General features: G+C 47.7%; 1 protein-coding gene and 1 long non-coding RNA gene across 2 annotated transcripts; both read left to right on the top strand.

The window, feature by feature from the left end:
• Positions 1-369: 369 nt before the first annotated feature.
• LOC115184127 (transmembrane 9 superfamily member 2) lies at positions 370-20655 on the top strand. The gene is made up of 17 exons (XM_029745115.1): positions 370-708; positions 1470-1537; positions 4300-4393; positions 4854-4981; positions 10493-10622; positions 10792-10916; positions 11213-11324; positions 11540-11619; positions 11696-11804; positions 14006-14138; positions 14493-14612; positions 14983-15040; positions 15582-15741; positions 15870-16021; positions 17579-17690; positions 18834-19005; positions 19325-20655. The coding sequence occupies exons 1-17, from the start codon at positions 559-561 to the stop codon at positions 19390-19392; spliced, it is 1971 nt and encodes a 656-aa protein (XP_029600975.1). The 5' UTR covers positions 370-558; the 3' UTR covers positions 19393-20655.
• Positions 18280-18672, top strand: LOC115184130 (uncharacterized). Its single transcript, XR_003874198.1, has 2 exons — positions 18280-18480; positions 18535-18672. It is a non-coding gene; the product is annotated as an uncharacterized LOC115184130 (long non-coding RNA).
• Positions 20656-22753: the final 2098 nt, after the last annotated feature.

The following is a 22753-nucleotide window of genomic DNA, read 5'->3' as shown; positions in this document are numbered from 1 at the left end:
TTCACAGCATTACTCCTATAACATGTTATTGTGCTTTGGGAGGACTGCACTGACAAACATGGAGAATACTAGTTCTTGTTTTGAGAGAAAGATTAGTTTTACACTGCCATCTCCAGGTTGTTGTTGGAATAGGCACTTCCTGCCAGAGCCTAAATTGTAAGGTGCTCTGAATTTAGCTGTTTGATTCTCAGCAGAATTAGAAATCATGACAATAAACCCGTTTTTATTCTAAATTTAGTCGGACAATGTCTTATATTTAACACAAAGTGCTATTCTTTCAACAACAGCCAAGCCAACTTGACCTCCAGAGTCCCATAATCCTCCACTGAAGAAAACATCCATGTCGACGCAGATGACGTGTCTGCTCGCTGCAGGAAAACTATCTAGGTTAGGTAGCTACGGAGGCAGACATACCAGCTAGTTAACGTTAGCTAGTTAACGTTAGCTACCTTATGTCAACTGTCCTATCTGGTGAATTCAAATGCCAGCTAACCTGTCACCCCCTGTGTAGACAGATATTAACGTTTAGCTAACCAGGTTCGTCGAGAGAAGAGGAAAATGTGCTCCCTGCACAGAGCGAGAGGCTCTGTTTTGGTCATCTTCCTTCTGCTACACAGCGCTACAAGTTTCTATCTTCCGGGTCTGGCCCCTGTTAGTTTTTGTGAACCAGGACAAGCTGGGAAAGAGAATGAAGTACCGGACTGTAAGGTAGTTGGATCTAAAAATGCGCAGGGCCTTGTGATAAGCTAGTAGCGCCGATGGTTTCATGCTATCATCCTTCTAATTATCAGCTGGCAAGTAAAGCTAACTACCGGTTAACTTGCTAACTAGCTGCTAAAGTTAGCATTCTGAAACTCCTTGGAAGGGATCAGAACAGCTTGCTGTCTTAGCTATCCAGCTTCAATGGTAACGTTTAGTAGAATCTAAATGTGGCTAGCTAGCTAGTTAGAACCAGTGTTGTTGGCCAACTAATCACAGCAGCTGTCTGTATTGCATATTGGTCGCTAGAAAGCTAGCTAGCTAATTAGCACCCTCTACGAGCTAGTTGGGCTACTACTTGTGAGACAACTGCTTAACTTGTGTTGTATTGAGCTAATTAGTTCATCCATACTTTTGATCAGAAGTGATCAGAAGTTACTTGTCATTAAATTGTATAATTATGTCCCAAATTCAGCATTATCCTAATCTAAAAGAGAGCTGTCAACTGCATGACAGTTGTTATTTGAAGAAGACATGCCCTACAGGGCCTGAATAAGAACTGATAAGAATCAATTTAACTGCGGAACAGGACATAAAGAAATCCTGTAAAGTTATGTAGCCCTCCTCCCTCCCATTTCAGATCTCTAGTCATTAGCCTAATTGTGCCTTTGAGGAAAAAAACAGCTGCAAGGTGCGCTGTATTCTAGATGTTGCCGATTTTTGTCATCTACCATTTTGAGAAAATAACCATGCTTTTGATTGTTTTTCAGTCTACCATCGAGGTATTTGTGAACAGACTGGATTCTGTGGAGTCTGTCTTGCCCTATGAATACACTGCGTAAGTACATCAGGAACAACAACGTCTTATTGGTCTAATACATTTCTCAGTCTCGCTGCAGAAGGCTGTGGGTTTGGTGCTTTTGGACAGTGTTCTTATTGTGTAGATGCAGACTTAGTGTACGGGGAAGATATAGGTTGCGTTCTAAATGGCTCCCTATACAGTGCACTACTTTTGACCAACGACCTATAGGCCCTGGTCAAAAGTAGTGCACCGTGTAAGGAAGAGAGTGACATTTGTGATACAGACATGTGTTAGGAGCATGGTGAAGTCGGACTAGGCGCAATTATACTGTCTGATAAACTAGAGCATCTCTCTGTCACACACGATCCTCTCCTACTCTTTCTCCCCTGTCTCTTTCTCCTGTCTCTTTCTCCTGTCTCTTTCTCCCCTCTCTTTCTCCTGTCTCTTTCTCCTGTCTGTCACACACGATCCTCTCCTACTCTTTCTCCCCTCTCTCTTTCTCCTGTCTCTTTCTCCCCTCTCTCTTTCTCCTGTCTCTTTCTCCTGTCTGTCACACACGATCCTCTCCTACTCTTTCTCCCCTCTCTCTTTCTCCTCTCTCTTTCTCCTGTCTCTTTCTCCTGTCTCTTTCTCCTGTCTCTTTCTCCCCTCTCTTTCTCCTGTCTCTTTCTCCCCTCTCTTTCTCCTGTCTCTTTCTCCTGTCTGTCACACACGATCCTCTCCTACTCTTTCTCCCCTCTCTCTTTCTCCTCTCTCTTTCTCCTGTCTCTTTCTCCTGTCTCTTTCTCCCGCTCTGTCACTTTATAGCAGCACCAGCCATATCCAGCTGTGACTGGAAAGCAATGGTCTAGGAATTCTGAGGCCCATAGACCATATTAATAATACTCTATTGCAGTGCTTGACTTGGACAGGAACTCACCAGAGCTGAGTACCGGCACCTCAACTTTATTTTACTGCTTGAATTCCTGCACATCTTATAGAATATTAGCTCAAAAGTATGGTGGAGCTCCTGCACCTAAATACAAACATTACTGGCACCTATATCAGTCCAAGTCAAGCACTGTTCTATTACACTAGTTCTGCTTCAACAAAATGGCTGCCTAATGTTTAAGATGAGCTGAATCATGTTTTAGAGAGAATTAGTCAATAGAAGATATAGATATTGGCTTACGTCATAGAAACAGGCCACTTAAAACCAGTTTCAGTCCTTACTCTGGATCTGAAAACTCCAATGGCATTAAATCAAAGATGAGATACATTGATAACAACAGCTACTTAGGGTTGTTATGTGAGGTCTGAATGACTTTATTTATTATTAACCTGAGTTAAATGTGATCCTAGAGGCCTCAACATGCTCAGCCACAGGAGCTGTTCTGTCACACCGTTAGAGAACTGCTAGGTAACGAGCACTAATGTGCCTTTTCCACTGAGGGGTTGTGGAGAGGAACAGGGGACTGGAACTGAAGTGACGTCTCTGTGTTAAGTGTGCGTGAGAAATGTGACCTTCTTTATGTTAGCTTGCTGTGTGACGGAGAGGTTGTTGTTGAAATAGAATTCTGGGTATATAGAGAAAGTACCAGCAGCAGATGGTTTAAAAAGGAAGACGATATGCTACAGTTTGAACTGAAGTAGAAATCATATGTTGTGTTAATGTTTCTGTCTTGTTGTTGCGGGAACTCTCAGGGCATGTTCATCTTGTTATGGGCTGGCTTGGTGTTGTGGGAACTCTCAGGGCATGTTCATCTTGTTATGGGCTGGCTTGGTGTTGTGGGAACTCTCAGGGCATGTTCATCTTGTTATGGGCTGGCTTGGTGTTGTGGGAACTCTCAGGGCATGTTCATCTTGTTATGGGCTGGCTTGGTGTTGTGGGAACTCTCAGGGCATGTTCATCTTGTTATGGGCTGGCTTGGTGTTGTGGGAACTCTCAGGGCGTGTTCATCTTGTTATGGGCTGGCTTGGTGTTGTGGGAACTCTCAGGGCGTGTTCATCTTGTTATGGGCTGGCTTGGTGTTGTGGGAACTCTCAGGGCGTGTTCATCTTGTTATGGGCTGGCTTGGTGTTGTGGGAACTCTCAGGGCGTGTTCATCTTGTTATGGGCTGGCTTGGTGTTGTGGGAACTCTCAGGGCATGTTCATCTTGTTATGGGCTGGCTTGGTGTTGTGGGAACTCTCAGGGCATGTTCATCTTGTTATGGGCTGGCTTGGTGTTGTGGGAACTCTCAGGGCATGTTCATCTTGTTATGGGCTGGCTTGGTGTTGTGGGAACTCTCAGGGCATGTTCATCTTGTTATGGGCTGGCTTGGTGTTGTGGGAACTCTCAGGGCATGTTCATCTTGTTATGGGCTGGCTTGGTGTTGTGGGAACTCTCAGGGCATGTTCATCTTGTTATGGGCTGGCTTGGTGTTGTGGGAACTCTCAGGGCATGTTCATCTTGTTATGGGCTGGCTTGGTGTTGTGGGAACTCTCAGGGCATGTTCATCTTGTTATGGGCTGGCTTGGTGTTGTGGGAACTCTCAGGGCATGTTCATCTTGTTATGGGCTGGCTTGGTGTTGGGGGAACTCTCAGGGCATGTTCATCTTGTTATGGGCTGGCTTGGTGTTGGGGGAACTCTCAGGGCATGTTCATCTTGTTATGGGCTGGCTTGGTGTTGGGGGAACTCTCAGGGCATGTTCATCTTGTTATGGGCTGGCTTGGTGTTGGGGGAACTCTCAGGGCATGTTCATCTTGTTATGGGCTGGCTTGGTGTTGCTGAAACAGAACATTTGTCAAATCTCTTTTCCTCTCCTTGTTTTCTTCAGGTTTGATTTCTGCGCTATCGACTCTGAGAAGCGCCCGTCTGAGAATTTGGGTCAGGTTTTGTTTGGCGAAAGAATTGAGCCCTCTCCCTACAAGGTGGGTGATGTACACACACTTTAATATCCTGTTGGTATTACATTTCTAATCTCATTACAATGTTCTGCACCTTCGTACCTCACCCTGAATGAACGACTCCCCCTTCACTCTGGTGTGTACTACCTGTACCTACATGCTAAATCAGGGATGGGCAACTCTGCTGGGGGTGGGGGTCACAAGTCATCTGAACTCATCATGAGGGGGCCGCAGTTGTTCGCGTGTCTGCGTAGCCACATCAATACCAACCCCACGTAACAAGTTTAGATAGCTTAGCGCAAAACAAATTTAGCAATCTGAAATATGTTAGTTGGCATGGGCTAATTGGCTGACCATCACTGACTGACATAACGAGAGAAAAACTGCTGATTCACAACAAAATGATAAATGTCACTCTGTGTATTCTACTATTCTAACTCTCAGCAGGAAGTTGAGTAAATCATTGTATGTCTGTGTGTTGAAGTTTGAGTTCAAGAAGAAGGTGGATTGTAAGCCGGTGTGTACTAAATCCTACAACACCAACAAGCCAGAGGACAAAGCCCACCTGGACTTTCTGAAGAAAGGCATGCTGCTCAACTACCAGCACCACTGGTAAGATATTCATACTGCTAACCACCAGCACTGCTGGTTAGATATTCATACTGCTAACTACCAGCACCGCTGGTTAGACATTCATACTGCTAACTACCAGCACCGCTGGTAAGATATTCATACTGCTAACTACCAGCACCGCTGGTTAGACATTCATACCGGTAACTACCAGCACCGCTGGTTAGACATTCATACCGCTAACTACCAGCACCGCTGGTTAGACATTCATACCGCTAACTACCAGCACCGCTGGTAAGATATTCATACTGCTAACTACCAGCACCGCTGGTTAGACATTCATACCGGTAACTACCAGCACCGCTGGTTAGACATTCATACCGCTAACTACCAGCACCGCTGGTTAGACATTCATACCGCTAACTACCAGCACCGCTGGTAAGATATTCATACTGCTAACTACCAGCACCGCTGGTAAGATATTCATACTGCTAACTACCAGCACCGCTGGTAAGATATTCATACTGCTAACTACCAGCACCGCTGGTAAGATATTCATACTGCTAACTACCAGCACCGCTGGTAAGATATTCATACTGCTAACTACCAGCACCGCTGGTAAGATATTCATACCGCTAACTACCAGCACCGCTGGTTAGACATTCATACCGCTAACTACCAGCACCGCTGGTTAGACATTCATACTGCTAACTACCAGCACCGCTGGTAAGATATTCATACTGCTAACTACCAGCACCGCTGGTAAGATATTCATACTGCTAACTACCAGCACCGCTGGTAAGATATTCATACCGCTAACTACCAGCACCGCTGGTAAGATATTCATACCGCTAACTACCAGCACCGCTGGTAAGATATTCATACCGCTAACTACCAGCACCGCTGGTTAGACATTCATACCGCTAACTACCAGCACCGCTGGTTAGACATTCATACCGCTAACTACCAGCACCGCTGGTTAGACAGTCATACCGCTAACTACCAGCACTGCTGGTTAGGCATTCATACCGCTAACTACCAGCACCGCTGGTTAGGCATTCATACCGCTAACTACCAGCACCGCTGGTTAGGCATTCATACCGCTAACTACCAGCACCGCTGGTTAGGCATTCATAACGCTAACTACCAGCACCGCTGGTTAGGCATTCATAACGCTAACTACCAGCACCGCTGGTTAGGCATTCATAACGCTAACTACCAGCACCGCTGGTTAGGCATTCACACCGCTAACTACCAGCACCGCTGGTTAGGCATTCACACCGCTAACTACCAGCACCGCTGGTTAGGCATTCACACCGCTAACTACCAGCACCGCTGGTTAGGCATTCACACCGCTAACTACCAGCACCGCTGGTTAGGCATTCACACCGCTAACTACCAGCACCGCTGGTAAGATATTCACACCGCTAACTACCAGCACCGCTGGTAAGATATTCACACCGCTAACTACCAGCACCGCTGGTTAGGCATTCATAACGCTAACTACCAGCACCGCTGGTTAGGCATTCACACCGCTAACTACCAGCACCGCTGGTTAGGCATTCACACCGCTAACTACCAGCACCGCTGGTTAGGCATTCACACCGCTAACTACCAGCACCGCTGGTTAGGCATTCACACCGCTAACTACCAGCACCGCTGGTTAGGCATTCACACCGCTAACTACCAGCACCGCTGGTTAGGCATTCACACCGCTAACTACCAGCACCGCTGGTTAGGCATTCACACCGCTAACTACCAGCACCGCTGGTAAGATATTCACACCGCTAACTACCAGCACCGCTGGTAAGATATTCACACCGCTAACTACCAGCACCGCTGGTAAGATATTCACACCGCTAACAACCAGCACCGCTGGTAAGATATTCACACCGCTAACTATCAGCATCGCTGGTAAGATATTCACACTGCTAACTACCAGCACCGCTGGTAAGATATTCACACCGCTAACTACCAGCACCGCTGGTAAGATATTCACACCGCTAACTATCAGCATCGCTGGTAAGATATTCACACTGCTAACTACCAGCACCGCTGGTTAGACATTCACACTGCTAACTACCAGCACCGCTGGTTAGACATTCATACTGCTAACTACCAGCACTGCTGGTAAGACATTCATACTGCTAACTACCAGCACCGCTGGTTAGAGATCCATTCTCTGTTTTGTGCAATAGACACATATCTAATTCTTCTGAATTGAGATGTGAACACACATTTCCCATACAGGAAGTCTAGAGTTCACAAGCTGGGATTCAAGCCAGACTTCAGACACCTGCACGGACTCATGTGGCCACTAGGTGGAGAGCTTGGCTTGTATTGTCCTCTGACCCCATAGAGAACTGCCCCAATCCCAAATAGATCCCTGAACATTAGGCAGTTGTGGAGATCTGAGAGGATGTGATTGGTGTTGACCAGGGGTAGGCGACTAGATTAAACCTCAGACTGATTGTTGTCGGAGCGGATGGGAGGGTGGGCCAGAAAATAACATTTTTATACCATGGTTACATTGACACGATTTAAATATATTTAAAAAAACAAATATTAACTTTCCACTCCTGTTGCCGAGCCCTGCTATCAGCAATATGATTAAACTTCCACCTAGCCTATCAGAGGACAAGCTGGAGTTATTACCATATAGCGTACACCTGTCATCCAATCAGATCTCCACAAGTGTCTAGCGGTTTAGGGATCGATTTGGGATTGGACCACTGTCTCAACCACACACTGTCCGTAACCCTGTGTCTACCTCCTGTAGGATAGTGGACAACATGCTGTAACCCTGTGTCTACCGCCTCTCCTGTAGGATAGTGGACAACATGCTGTAACCCTGTGTCTACCTCCTGTAGGATAGTGGACAACATGCTGTAACCCTGTGTCTACCTCCTGTAGGATAGTGGACAACATGCTGTAACCCTGTGTCAACCGCCTCTCCTGTAGGATAGGGGACAACATGCTGTAACCCTGTGTCTACCGCCTCTCCTGTAGGATAGTGGACAACATGCTGTAACCCTGTGTCTACCTCCTTTAGGATAGTGGACAACATGCTGTAACCCTGTGTCTGCCTCCTGTAGGATAGTGGACAACATGCTGTAACCCTGTGTCTGCCTCCTGTAAGATAGTGGACAACATGCTGTAACCCTGTGTCTACCTCCTGTAGGATAGTGGACAACATGCTGTAACCCTGTGTCTACCTCCTGTAGGATAGTGGACCACATGCCGTAACCCTGTGTCTACCTCCTGTAGGATAGTGGACAACATGCTGTAACCCTGTGTCTACCTCCTGTAGGATAGTGGACAACATGCTGTAACCCTGTGTCTACCTCCTGTAGGATAGTGGACCACATGCTGTAACCCTGTGTCTACCTACTGTAGGATAGTGGACAACATGCTGTAACCCTGTGTCTACCTCCTGTAGGATAGTGGACAACATGCTGTAACCCTGTGTCTACCTCCTGTAGGATAGTGGACCACATGCTGTAACCCTGCGTCTACCTCCTGTCGGATAGTGGACCACATGCTGTAACCCTGTGTCTACCTCCTGTAGGATAGTGGACCACATGCTGTAACCCTGTGTCTACCTCCTGTAGGATAGTGGACAACATGCTGTAACCCTGTGTCTGCCTCCTGTAAGATAGTGGACAACATGCTGTAACCCTGTGTCTACCTCCTGTAGGATAGTGGACAACATGCTGTAACCCTGTGTCTACCTCCTGTAGGATAGTGGACCACATGCCGTAACCCTGTGTCTACCTCCTGTAGGATAGTGGACAACATGCTGTAACCCTGTGTCTACCTCCTGTAGGATAGTGGACAACATGCTGTAACCCTGTGTCTACCTCCTGTAGGATAGTGGACCACATGCTGTAACCCTGTGTCTACCTACTGTAGGATAGTGGACAACATGCTGTAACCCTGTGTCTACCTCCTGTAGGATAGTGGACAACATGCTGTAACCCTGTGTCTACCTCCTGTAGGATAGTGGACAACATGCTGTAACCCTGCGTCTACCTCCTGTAGGATAGTGGACCACATGCTGTAACCCTGTGTCTACCTCCTGTAGGATAGTGGACAACATGCTGTAACCCTGTGTCTACCTCCTGTAGGATAGTGGACAACATGCTGTAACCCTGTGTCTACCTCCTGTAGGATAGTGGACAACATGCTGTAACCCTGTGTCTACCTCCTGTAGGATAGTGGACAACATGCTGTAACCCTGTGTCTACCTCCTGTAGGATAGTGGACAACATGCCGGTGACCTGGTGTCTACCTCCTGTAGGATAGTGGACAACATGCCGGTGACCTGGTGTCTACCTCCTGTAGGATAGTGGACAACATGCTGTAACCCTGTGTCTACCTCCTGTAGGATAGTGGACAACATGCTGTAACCCTGTGTCTACCTCCTGTAGGATAGTGGACAACATGCTGTAACCCTGTGTCTACCTACTGTAGGATAGTGGACCACATGCTGTAACCCTGTGTCTACCTCCTGTAGGATAGTGGACAACATGCTGTAACCCTGTGTCTACCTCCTGTAGGATAGTGGACCACATGCTGTAACCCTGTGTCTACCTCCTGTAGGATAGTGGACAACATGCTGTAACCCTGTGTCTACCTCCTGTAGGATAGTGGACCACATGCTGTAACCCTGTGTCTACCTCCTGTAGGATAGTGGACAACATGCTGTAACCCTGTGTCTACCTCCTGTAGGATAGTGGACAACATGCCGGTGACCTGGTGTCTACCTACTGTAGGATAGTGGACCACATGCTGTAACCCTGTGTCTACCTCCTGTAGGATAGTGGACAACATGCCGGTGACCTGGTGTCTACCTCCTGTAGGATAGTGGACAACATGCCGGTGACCTGGTGTCTACCTCCTGTAGGATAGTGGACAACATGCCGGTGACCTGGTGTCTACCTCCTGTAGGATAGTGGACCACATGCTGTAACCCTGTGTCTACCTCCTGTAGGATAGTGGACAACATGCCGGTGACCTGGTGTCTACCTCCTGTAGGATAGTGGACAACATGCTGTAACCCTGTGTCTACCTCCTGTAGGATAGTGGACAACATGCTGTAACCCTGTGTCTACCTCCTGTAGGATAGTGGACAACATGCCGGTGACCTGGTGTCTACCTCCTGTAGGATAGTGGACAACATGCTGTAACCCTGTGTCTACCTCCTGTAGGATAGTGGACAACATGCTGTAACCCTGTGTCTACCTCCTGTAGGATAGTGGACCACATGCCGTAACCCTGTGTCTACCTCCTGTAGGATAGTGGACAACATGCTGTAACCCTGTGTCTACCTCCTGTAGGATAGTGGACAACATGCTGTAACCCTGTGTCTACCTCCTGTAGGATAGTGGACAACATGCCGGTGACCTGGTGTCTACCTCCTGTAGGATAGTGGACAACATGCTGTAACCCTGTGTCTACCTCCTGTAGGATAGTGGACAACATGCTGTAACCCTGTGTCTACCTCCTGTAGGATAGTGGACAACATGCTGTAACCCTGTCTACCTCCTGTAGGATAGTGGACAACATGCCGGTGACCTGGTGTTATGATGTTGAGGATGGACAGAAGTTCTGTAACCCAGGGTTTCCCATCGGCTGCTACGTCACTGAGGCAGGACGACCCAAAGACGCTTGTGTTGTCAACGTGAGTCAATTCATATCCTGTGTGTGGAGGTTAGGCCTCTGAGTCGGGCCAATTTTAGTCAGACGTTTTGCTAGATAGACATAACACATAAGACTTGTAATAAGACATTATAAAGGCTTACACGTGCTTATAACACTTTATAAAGCGCATAACTGTTTCCTCGTTCCAGTCTGACTTTAAGGACAAAGACACATTCTATGTCTTCAACCATGTTGACATCACCATTCACTATCATGTGGTGGAGAACGAGGCAGCTGGGGCCAGACTGGTCGCTGCCAAGATGGAGCCCAAGAGGTACTGAGGGGACAATCCTCACTGGCACTTAGTCATTCATTGATGTGAAGTTAGAATTCACCCCTTAGGGTTATCTAGACGTTAACAATTCATTCTTTATTTCTCTCGTCTCCATCAAATGTTCATTCTTAGATAGTGTGTGTTTCTACTCATAGTAATGATGTCTCTCTTTAATTCACATCAAGTATTTATTTATTTTGACCTATTCTCTCCTCCTTCCCACCTCTCTTTTCTTCCTCTCTTCTCTCCCTCCTCTCTTCTTCCTCTCCCTCCTCTCTTCCTCCTCTCCTCCGAAGCTATAAACACACCAAAGTGGAGGCCCCTGACTGTACAGGAGGGCCCATGTACCTGAACAACAAGTTCAGTGGAGAGCTGAAGATCGGCTATACCTACTCTGTCCAGTTTGTGGTATGTTTCTAAACCCCATGACCATTTGAAATGGTAATGCCTCTGTCTGTGTGACTGACTAGGTTCAGTCTCTGGTTTCCTACGTGCTGTAACGCCGGCTAGCCCACTGAGCTAAAGCCTAGACATAAGCTTGAGGAGCTAATGCGAGTCGTCAGGTCTGAGGAGAGGTTAGTCGTGTTCAGTGGGTGTAATTTAAAGGCTGGTGTTGTATCTAGGAGGACAAGCACATCAGATGGGCATCACGTTGGGACTACATTCTGGAGTCCATGCCTCACACCAACATTCAGTGGTTCAGGTGAGTCTCTCTCTCTCACACACACACACACACACACACACCTTCTATCTGTAACTGTGTGTGACTTGTCCCCCAGCATCATGAACTCTCTGGTGATCGTTCTCTTCCTGTCTGGTATGGTGGCTATGATCATGCTGAGGACTCTACATAAAGACATTGCCAGATACAACCAGATGGACTCTGTGGTGAGTCTGGTAAATCCTCCACAATAATCCAGCTGATTGGTTTCCCTTCAGGTCCCACGGTCCCAGTCCGCCATGTTGGTTTCCCTTCAGGTCCCACGGTCCCAGTCCGCCATGTTGGTTTCCCTTCAGGTCCCACGGTCCCAGTCCACCATGTTGGTTTCCCTTTAGGTCCCACGGTCCCAGTCCACCATGTTGGTTTCCCTTCAGGTCCCACGGTCCCAGTCCACCATGTTGGTTTCCCTTTAGGTCCCACGGTCCCAGTCCACCATGTTGGTTTCCCTTTAGGTCCCACGGTCCCAGTCCGCCATGTTGGTTTCCCTTTAGGTCCCACGGTCCCAGTCCGCCATGTTGGTTTCCCTTCAGGTCCCACGGTCCCAGTCCGCCATGTTGGTTTCCCTTCAGGTCCCACGGTCCCAGTCCACCATGTTGGTTTCCCTTTAGGTCCCACGGTCCCAGTCCACCATGTTGGTTTCCCTTCAGGTCCCACGGTCCCAGTCCACCATGTTGGTTTCCCTTTAGGTCCCACGGTCCCAGTCCGCCATGTTGGTTTCCCTTCAGGTCCCACGGTCCCAGTCCGCCATGTTGGTTTCCCTTCAGGTCCCACGGTCCCAGTCCGCCATGTTGGTTTCCCTTCAGGTCCCAGTCCACCATGTTGGTTTCCCTTCAGGTCCCACGGTCCCAGGTCCCACTGGTCCGGTACAGACACACACACACACACACACACACACACACACACACACACACACACAGACATGTCCCTAATGAGGAGTGACAGGACAGTGGTCTGGTCTACTGGTCCGGTACAGACACACAGACATGTCCCTGATGAGGAGTGACAGGACAGTGGTCTGGTCTACTGGTCCGGTACAGACACACAGACATGTCCCTGATGAGGAGTGACAGGACAGTGGTCTGGTCTACTGGTCCGGTACAGACACACAGACATGTCCCTGATGAGTGACAGGACAGTGGTCTGGTCTACTGGTCCGGTACAGACACACAGACATGTCCCTGATGAGTGACAGGACAGTGGTCTGGTCTACTGGTCCGGTACAGACACACAGACATGTCCCTGATGAGTGACAGGACAGTGGTCTGGTCTACTGGTCCGGTACAGACACACAGACATGTCCCTGATGAGTGACAGGACAGTGGTCTGGTCTACTGGTCCGGTACAGACACACACACACACACACAGACCCCCAACAACTAGCTCCAAGCTCTGATTGGCTCCAGCCAGCTGGTGGAGGCTTTAGTTATGACCTCGGGGTGTGTGTGTCCTTGTGTACTCTCCATCTACCGTCTCTCCATCTCCCATCTCTCCATCTACCATCTCCTCTCCCATCTCTCCTCTCCCATCTCTCCATCTACAATCTCCTCTCTCCATCTCTCCATCTACCGTCTCTCCATCTCCCGTCTCTCCATCTCCCGTCTCTCCATCTCCCGTCTCTCCATCTCCCGTCTCTCCATCTCCCGTCTCTCCATCTCCCGTCTCTCCATCTCCCGTCTCTCCATCTCCCGTCTCTCCATCTCCGTCTCTCCATCTCCCGTCTCTCCATCTCCCGTCTCTCCATCTCCCGTCTCTCCATCTCCCATCTCTCCATCTCCAGGAAAACTGACAGCAGATGTTCTCTAGGAAGGCTTGTGGGGGTCAATAGGGGTGACATGTCTCTATATTACCCCCCCACCAGCACCCCTCACACCCCGACCCCCTCCCCTACATGTATTGTTGTCTCTGTCTGTCTCCGAGATCAGTCATTATTTCAGCAGCTTTGTCCCTTCAGCCCCTCCCCTAGCGATCAGACTCCCTTCAGCCCCTCCCCCGAGCGATCAGACTCCCTTCAGCCCCTCCCCCGAGCGATCAGACTCCCTTCAGCCCCTCCCCCGAGCGATCAGACTGACAGGTAGCGTCACCGCGGCGACCAGCCTGCTCGTGTTCCAGCCCTCTGAAGTCTATCACCGCTAATTGACAGGAGGGACCCCACTCCCTCATCTTCACCCTCTTATTTCCTGCTGGGTTACCCCCTCACACCCTCCCCTGTCCTCTCCTCATTTGGCCGGAACATTCTTGCTGTTTTGTGATGGTCTTTTTATAGTGAGAGATGTGGTGATAAAGATGTTGTTTTTACATACGATAAATACACTTGAAAGTGAAACTAAGTGAAGGTCTTTCCCTCCTCCCTCTCTGCTGGTCATGTCAGGAAGATGCCCAGGAGGAATTTGGCTGGAAGCTGGTCCATGGAGATGTCTTCCGGCCTCCCAGGAAAGGCATGCTCCTCTCTGTCTTCCTGGGATCAGGAACTCAGATATTCATCATGATTTTTGTCACTCTCTGTGAGTTCTACAGTCTACAACTCTGTGTTTCTGTCCACCTGTTGTTGACTTGTAGAAATGCAAAACAAACCTACACTTGTCCAGACCCTTTATTTGTCATTAGCCTAAAACAAATGAGCAAGGTAGAATATGGTAGAGAGGAAGTAGTTAGTTACTTCTCTCTGAGAGTAGGACTAGTGTTTCACTTATTTCATGTATTCACTGACAGTTATTTCATTTATTAACTGACAATAATCTTAGTTATTTAATCATTCAGTAGCAGAAAAGGACCAAGACAATAATAACACAGTTCAGTCAAAACCAATGGTGTGTTTTTATTTAGTAATCCATATACATTGTGTTCCCCTTGTCCAGTCTTTGCCTGCCTGGGCTTCCTGTCCCCGGCTAACCGCGGTGCCCTGATGACGTGTGCCGTGGTGCTCTGGGTCCTGCTGGGAACACCAGCCGGCTACGTGGCTGCCCGCTTCTACAAGTGTAAGTGAACATTTGGGTTTGAGGGGGAAAGGGTCACGACCTCAACTTGACCCTGAACAGTCGACCAGTCACGACCCAACTGTGCTGGAGGGTAGCTCGTTAGGCCCAATCAGTGTCAGCTGGGGGGGTGATAGTGGTCTGTGTTAATTACTGGTTCAGTGTTCTGTAGAGGCCTGTAGCAGTAGGGGTCCCCACCCTCCCTAGCAACACATGCTCTATGGCCTGAATCCTGCCTCCCTGCTGAAGTCTATATGCCTCAACACCTTGGAAGTAAAGAAAGAAGTTTGAATTTCCAAGAAACATCTGTTTGTCTTCCAAGAGTTGCTGACTGTTTCTCTTCCGTCTGCTCTCTCTCTCTGTGATGTCACAGCCTTTGGTGGGGAGAAATGGAAGACTAATGTCCTGCTGACTTGCTTCCTGTGTCCTGGGTGAGTCTGACTTTACATTGGTTGAGGAGATGCACGTTAGTTTGTGGTTACGGTCAGGGTTGATAGCTGACGTCTGTTGGTCTGTGTTCAGGGTTGATAGCTGACGTCTGTCTCTCTGTGTTCAGGGTTGATAGCTGACGTCTGTCTCTCTGTGTTCAGGGTTGATAGCTGACGTCTGTCTCTCTGTGTTCAGGGTTGATAGCTGACGTCTGTCGGTCTGTGTTCAGGGTTGATAGCTGACGTCTGTCTCTCTGTGTTCAGGGTTGATAGCTGACGTCTGTCTCTCTGTGTTCAGGGTTGATAGCTGACGTCTGTCGGTCTGTGTTCAGGGTTGATAGCTGACGTCTGTCTCTCTGTGTTCAGGGTTGATAGCTGACGTCTGTCGGTCTGTGTTCAGGGTTGATAGCTGACGTCTGTCGGTCTGTCTCTCTGTGTTCAGGGTTGATAGCTGACGTCTGTCTCTCTGTGTTCAGGGTTGATAGCTGACGTCTGTCTCTCTGTGTTCAGGGTTGATAGCTGACTTCTGTCTCTCTGTGTTCAGGGTTGTGTTTGCTGATTTCTTTGTGATGAATCTGATCCTGTGGGGAGAGGGCTCCTCTGCAGCCATGCCTTTTGGCACCCTGGTGGCCATCTTGGCTCTGTGGTTCTGCATCTCTGTCCCCCTCACCTTCATAGGGGCCTACTTCGGCTTCAAGAAGACCGTGAGTACAAACACACGTCAGTATGTGAATACATTCAAACATACATTCTGTCATACACACACACAAGTCTGTGTGCATATCATGCCTTTCATACTCCTCCCCTCTGTCGTGTGATTGGTGCATTTCAGGGGATTGAGCACCCTGTGCGGACCAATCAGATCCCTCGTCAGATCCCGGAGCAGTCGTTCTACACCAGATCTCTCCCAGGGATCGTCATGGGGGGGATCCTCCCGTTCGGCTGTATCTTCATCCAGCTCTTCTTCATCCTCAACAGCATCTGGTGCGTCTCTCAGCTCAGCTACCCTGCGGATGCTGCTGCTCTGTTTTGGGACTGCGACACTAGCAGCTTGTCATGAAGGCAGAACTGGTCAATGAGGTTAAAGGTGAACGGGGTTGAGTGAGTAACTGACTATGGCTCTGTAGGTTGACTAGTGGTTGGAGTGAAGCAGAGGACAGCATGTTTTAAAGGGTTATCTTTATGATGTATGGTTGTCTCACCAGATGGTAGAGCAGTGGGTTATCTTTATGATGTGTGGTTGTTTCACCAGATGGTAGAGCAGTGGGTTATCTTTATGATGTGTGGTTGTTTCACCAGATGGTAGAGCAGTGGGTTATCTTTATGATGTGTGGTTGTGCCTCACCAGATGGTAGAGCAGTGGGTTATCTTTATGATGTATGGTTGTTTCACCAGATGGTAGAGCAGTGGGTTATCTTTATGATGTATGGTTGTCTCACCAGATGGTAGAGCAGTGGGTTATCTTTATGATGTGTGGTTGTGTCTCACCAGATGGTAGAGCAGTGGGTCATCTTTATGATGTATGGTTGTGTCTCACCAGATGGTAGAGCAGTGGGTTATCTTTATGATGTATGGTTGTCTCACCAGATGGTAGAGCAGTGGGTTATCTTTATGATGTATGGTTGTGTCTCACCAGATGGTAGAGCAGTGGGTCATCTTTATGATGTATGGTTGTTTCACCAGATGGTAGAGCAGTGGGTTATCTTCATGATGTATGGTTGTTTCACCAGATGGTAGAGCAGTGGGTTATCTTTATGATGTATGGTTGTGTCACCAGATGGTAGAGCAGTGGGTTATCTTTATGATGTATGGTTGTCTCACCAGATGGTAGAGCAGTGGGTTATCTTTATGATGTATGGTTGTCTGACCAGATGGTAGAGCAGTGGGTTATCTTTATGATGTATGGTTGTGTCTCACCAGATGGTAGAGCAGTGGGTTATCTTTATGATGTATGGTTGTCTCACCAGATGGTAGAGCAGTGGGTTATCTTTATGATGTATGGTTGTGTCTCACCAGATGGTAGAGCAGTGGGTTATCTTTATGATGTATGGTTGTCTCACCAGATGGTAGAGCAGTGGGTTATCTTTATGATGTATGGTTGTCTCACCAGATGGTAGAGCAGTGGGTTATCTTTATGATGTATGGTTGTCTCACCAGATGGTAGAGCAGTGGGTTATCTTCATGATGTATGGTTGTCTCACCAGATGGTAGAGCAGTGGGTTATCTTTATGATGTATGGTTGTCTCACCAGATGGTAGAGCAGTGGGTTATCTTTATGATGTATGGTTGTCTCACCAGATGGTAGAGCAGTGGGTTATCTTTATGATGTATGGTTGTCTCACCAGATGGTAGAGCAGTGGGTTATCTTCATGATGTATGGTTGTCTCACCAGATGGTAGAGCAGTGGGTTATCTTTATGATGTATGGTTGTGTCTCACCAGATGGTAGAGCAGTGGGTTATCTTTATGATGTATGGTTGTGTCTCACCAGATGGTAGAGCAGTGGGTTATCTTTATGATGTATGGTTGTGTCTCACACCAGGTCTCACCAGATGTACTACATGTTTGGTTTCCTGTTTCTGGTGTTCATCATCCTGGTAATCACCTGCTCTGAGGCCACCATCCTACTCTGCTACTTCCACCTCTGTGCTGAGGTAAGACACCACACACACACCATCATATTCTGCTACTTCCACCTCTGTGCTGAGGTAAGACACCACACACACCATCATATTCTGCTACTTCCTCCTCTGTGCTGAGGTAAGACACCACACACACCATCATATTCTGCTACTTCCTCCTCTGTGCTGAGGTAAGACACCACACACACACCATCATATTCTGCTACTTCCTCCTCTGTGCTGAGGTAAGACACCACACACACCATCATATTCTGCTACTTCCTCCTCTGTGCTGAGGTAAGACACCACACACACACCATCATATTCTGCTACTTCCTCCTCTGTGCTGAGGTAAGACACCACACACACACCATCATATTCTGCTACTTCCTCCTCTGTGCTGAGGTAAGACACCACACACACCATCATATTCTGCTACTTCCTCCTCTGTGCTGAGGTAAGACACCACACACACCATCATATTCTGCTACTTCCACCTCTGTGCTGAGGTAAGACACCACACACACCATCATATTCTGCTACTTCCTCCTCTGTGCTGAGGTAAGACACCACACACACCATCATATTCTGCTACTTCCACCTCTGTGCTGAGGTAAGACACCACACACACCATCATATTCTGCTACTTCCTCCTCTGTGCTGAGGTAAGACACCACACACACCACCATATTCTGCTACTTCCTCCTCTGTGCTGAGGTAAGACACCACACACACACCATCATATTCTGCTACTTCCTCCTCTGTGCTGAGGTAAGACACCACACACACCATCATATTCTGCTACTTCCTCCTCTGTGCTGAGGTAAGACACCACACACACACCATCATATTCTGCTACTTCCTCCTCTGTGCTGAGTTAATGACGAGGATGAAGGGACTGTTTCTCAAATCCTCTTTCCTTGATTCCTAGCAGCTTCTCTTTAAAAGAGAAGGTCCCAAACAAGGGACCTGGAACCTCCTTATCCAATACGGTTGAGAAGGAGAGGAGACAGGATGAAAGGAAAACAGGAAGTTTAATTAAGGGAGCACTACGTTCATTCTCTCCATTAGGACTACCACTGGCAGTGGTGTTCCTTCCTGACCAGTGGTCTTGTCTTAGTTATCTCTGTGTTTATAACATCTTTACTAACTGTTCTCTCTGTCTCTCTCCATCAGGACTACCACTGGCAGTGGCGTTCCTTCCTGACCAGTGGTTTCACGGCCGTCTACTTCCTGGTCTATGCCATCCACTACTTCTTCTCCAAGCTCCAGATCACAGGATTGGCTAGCACCATCCTCTACTTTGGTTACACCATGATCATGGCTCTCATCTTCTTCTTATTCACAGGTAGGTAGCTGGGGGGGCGGGGCGTCATACTGTAGCTGGCATGAAGAGGATGGACCAGGTCAAAGGGCAGAGGTTATCCTCGTTAGTCCAGTTCCTCCCACCCTGCCTGTTATGCTGCCTTTCTTGGGTTTAGGTTGAGGTGCAGCTCTACTTGTTCACACACACACACACAGTCGGATGGTTTGTGTGTGTGGTGTCTGTTGTCGTATCAGAGTTTCCTAGACAGCAGGATGTGGGATTGACAAATCGCCCTGGGAAAGTGTGATTTTCATGTTTTCTCTCTTTCTATCAATTAAATTTCTGTCTCTCTCTCCATCAGGAACGATTGGATTCTTTGCCTGTTTCTGGTTCGTCACCAAGATCTATAGCGTAGTGAAGGTGGACTGAGTAGTAAACCAAACCAATGGATTTTCCTGTTTATTCTCCCACGCCCCCTCCACCCTCAACCTCCCCCCTCACCCTCCCTGGGCTGGAGGGACACTATTGTTACATTACACCCTGACTGCGTACGGTGACCAGGGCCCACTGGTCTAAGTAGGGAATAGGGTGCCGTTTGGAACACAACCCTTATCTACTGTGTGGAAGACGCTTTTTTGTCAGAGCAGCAAGACACCAGAGTCTTCCGCACCCAATGCTTGTGTGTGTGTGTGTGTGTGTGTGTGTGTGTGTGTGTGTGTGTGTACACATCTATACATAATATGTAGTCTGGAGTGCAGGAAATGAATGACCTGTTGGGAGGTCCAGATCTGACTGCACATCAATGAAACATCTGTTATTTACCTCTGACAAATGCAATGGAAATAGGAAACCTACATGGTAGTGACTATTTCAATATCCTCTGCTATTTCAATCACCCCCCCGTTACAGTTAGGTTCTGTCCACGTTGGCACACTAAGGTGGTTTTACGGTGTCATTCAAACTCTAATAGTGTTGGACAATATGATTGTAAATAACTTTTTTTTTCTAATGCTGATGAATGATTTGGGGTCGTAATAAGCTTAAAATGTGAGATGGAATTCCTCCTCTAACCCATGTTATGGGCTGGTAGTGTAGTTGGATGAGTCCCAAATGGCACTCTAGTCTGCACTACAAAAGTAGTCTGCACTATGTAGGGAGTAGGGTGCAATTTGGGATTAAAGAATTTTCTCTGGGGTTTGTTTGTTTTATTTTGTATTATAAATGCTTGAGTATTAACCAACTGGTCTGTTATTTAACTTTATATTCCAATTACATTTTTTCTGTCTTTCATTTATTTTATTTTTGCCTCAAAGACACGTGCCTCATTAGTAGATCATTTTATTTGCAAAAACCAACACTTTGGGATTTTGTGAAAGGCATCATCGACTTCTATGTCCCAAATGGCACCCTACTCCCTATGTAGTGCACTACCCTTGATCAGCGGCTCGGGTCTGAAGTAGTGCACTACATAGGGAATATTGTGCCATTTGGGACATCATCCATCAGTTATGTGGGGATCTGATACTTATATCCTTTCAGTGTAAATATACTCTCTTCATAATTGATACTAGTTTCATTAGTCTGACCGAGCATCTGGGTTCCTTCTCTCCTTCACTGGTTTGAAATGATGTAATTATGATCTGAAAAATAAGAAATGGTAGAAAATGTCAAATAAAACATTTTCCTGTTGGAGTGTTGTTTTTTTCCTGTGTCTTAATAGCAGAGTCAGTGTTAAAGTATTGAACAACACAGTCAGGTGAGGTCGATACACTGACCCGGGGCTGAGGAGACCTCCTGCTGTGGTGCCCACTAAGCTCAGGATGACCTAAAGGTCACATAAAGGCAAGACCTTCTGTTCAATTCGCTGACATTTGTGAGATGGGATCGACGGGGAAGTTCCCCCATAGAGCCAGAGCACCTCATTGCCGACGGAGGCTTGGTCTAAAATGGTCACAGTAGTTAGGCTGGTTATAATGAACGCAGCGGTCAGGCTGGTTACAATGATCACAGCGGTCAGGCTGGTTACAATGATCACAGCGGTCAGGCTGGTTATGATGATCGCAGCGGTCAGGCTGGTTATAATGATCGCAGCGGTCAGGCTGGTTATAATGAACGCAGCGGTCAGGCTGGTTATAATGATCGCAGCGGTCAGGCTGGTTATAATGACCGCAGCGGTCAGGCTGGTTATAATGACCACAGCGGTCAGGCTGGTTATAATGACCACAGCGGTCAGGCTGGTTATAATGATCACAGCGGTCAGGCTGGTTATGATGATCACAGCGGTCAGGCTGGTTATAATGATCACAGCGGTCAGGCTGGTTATAATGATCACAGCGGTCAGGCTGGTTATAATGATCACAGCGGTCAGGCTGGTTATAATGATCGCAGCGGTCAGGCTGGTTATAATGATCGCAGCGGTCAGGCTGGTTATAATGATCACAGCGGTCAGGCTGGTTATAATGAACGCAGCGGTCAGGCTGGTTATAATGATCACAGCGGTCAGGCTGGTTATAATGATCACAGCGGTCAGGCTGGTTATAATGATCACAGCGGTCAGGCTGGTTATAATGATCACAGTAGTTAGGCTGGTTATAATTGCAGTAGTTAGGCTGGTTATAATGAACGCAGCGGTCAGGCTGGTTATAATGATCGCAGTAGTTAGGCTGGTTATAATGATCGCAGTAGTTAGGCTGGTTATAATCGCAGTAGTTAGGCTGGTTATAATGATCGCAGTAGTTAGGCTGGTTATAATCGCAGTAGTTAGGCTGGTTATAATGATCGCAGTAGTTAGGCTGGTTATAATCGCAGTAGTCAGGCTGGTTATAATGATCGCAGTAGTTAGGCTGGTTATAATCGCAGTAGTTAGGCTGGTTACAATGATCACAGTGGTCAGGCTGGTTACAATGATCACAGCGGTCAGGCTGGTTATGATGATCACAGCGGTCAGACTGGTTATGATGATCACAGCGGTCAGGCTGGTTATAATGAACGCAGCGGTCAGGCTGGTTATAATGATCACAGCGGTCAGGCTGGTTATGATGATCACAGCGGTCAGGCTGGTTATAATGATCACAGCGGTCAGGCTGGTTATAATGATCACAGCGGTCAGGCTGGTTATAATGATCACAGCGGTCAGGCTGGTTATGATGATCACAGCGGTCAGACTGGTTATGATGATCACAGCGGTCAGGCTGGTTATAATGAACGCAGCGGTCAGGCTGGTTATAATGATCACAGCGGTCAGGCTGGTTATGATGATCACAGCGGTCAGGCTGGTTATAATGATCACAGCGGTCAGGCTGGTTATAATGATCACAGGGGTCAGGCTGGTTATAATGAACGCAGCGGTCAGGCTGGTTATAATGATCACAGCGGTCAGGCTGGTTATAATGAACGCAGCGGTCAGGCTGGTTATAATGAACGCAGCAGTCAGGCTGGTTATAATGATCGCAGCGGTCAGGCTGGTTATAATGATCACAGCGGTCAGGCTGGTTATAATGATCGCAGCGGTCAGGCTGGTTATAATGAACGCAGCGGTCAGGCTGGTTATAATGAACGCAGCGGTCAGGCTGGTTATAATGAACGCAGGGGTCAGGCTGGTTATAATGATCACAGCGGTCAGGCTGGTTATAATGATCACAGCGGTCAGGCTGGTTATAATGATCGCAGCGGTCAGGCTGGTTATAATAATCACAGCGGTCAGGCTGGTTATAATGATCACAGCGGTCAGGCTGGTTATAATGATCGCAGCGGTCAGGCTGGTTATAATGATCACAGCGGTCAGGCTGGT

Source organism: Salmo trutta, unplaced genomic scaffold, assembly GCF_901001165.1.
Source record: "Salmo trutta unplaced genomic scaffold, fSalTru1.1, whole genome shotgun sequence".
NCBI lineage: Eukaryota > Metazoa > Chordata > Actinopteri > Salmoniformes > Salmonidae > Salmo > Salmo trutta.
The sequence above is the reverse complement of the archived record's forward strand: the minus strand, read 5'-3'. Positions and strand labels throughout refer to the sequence as shown.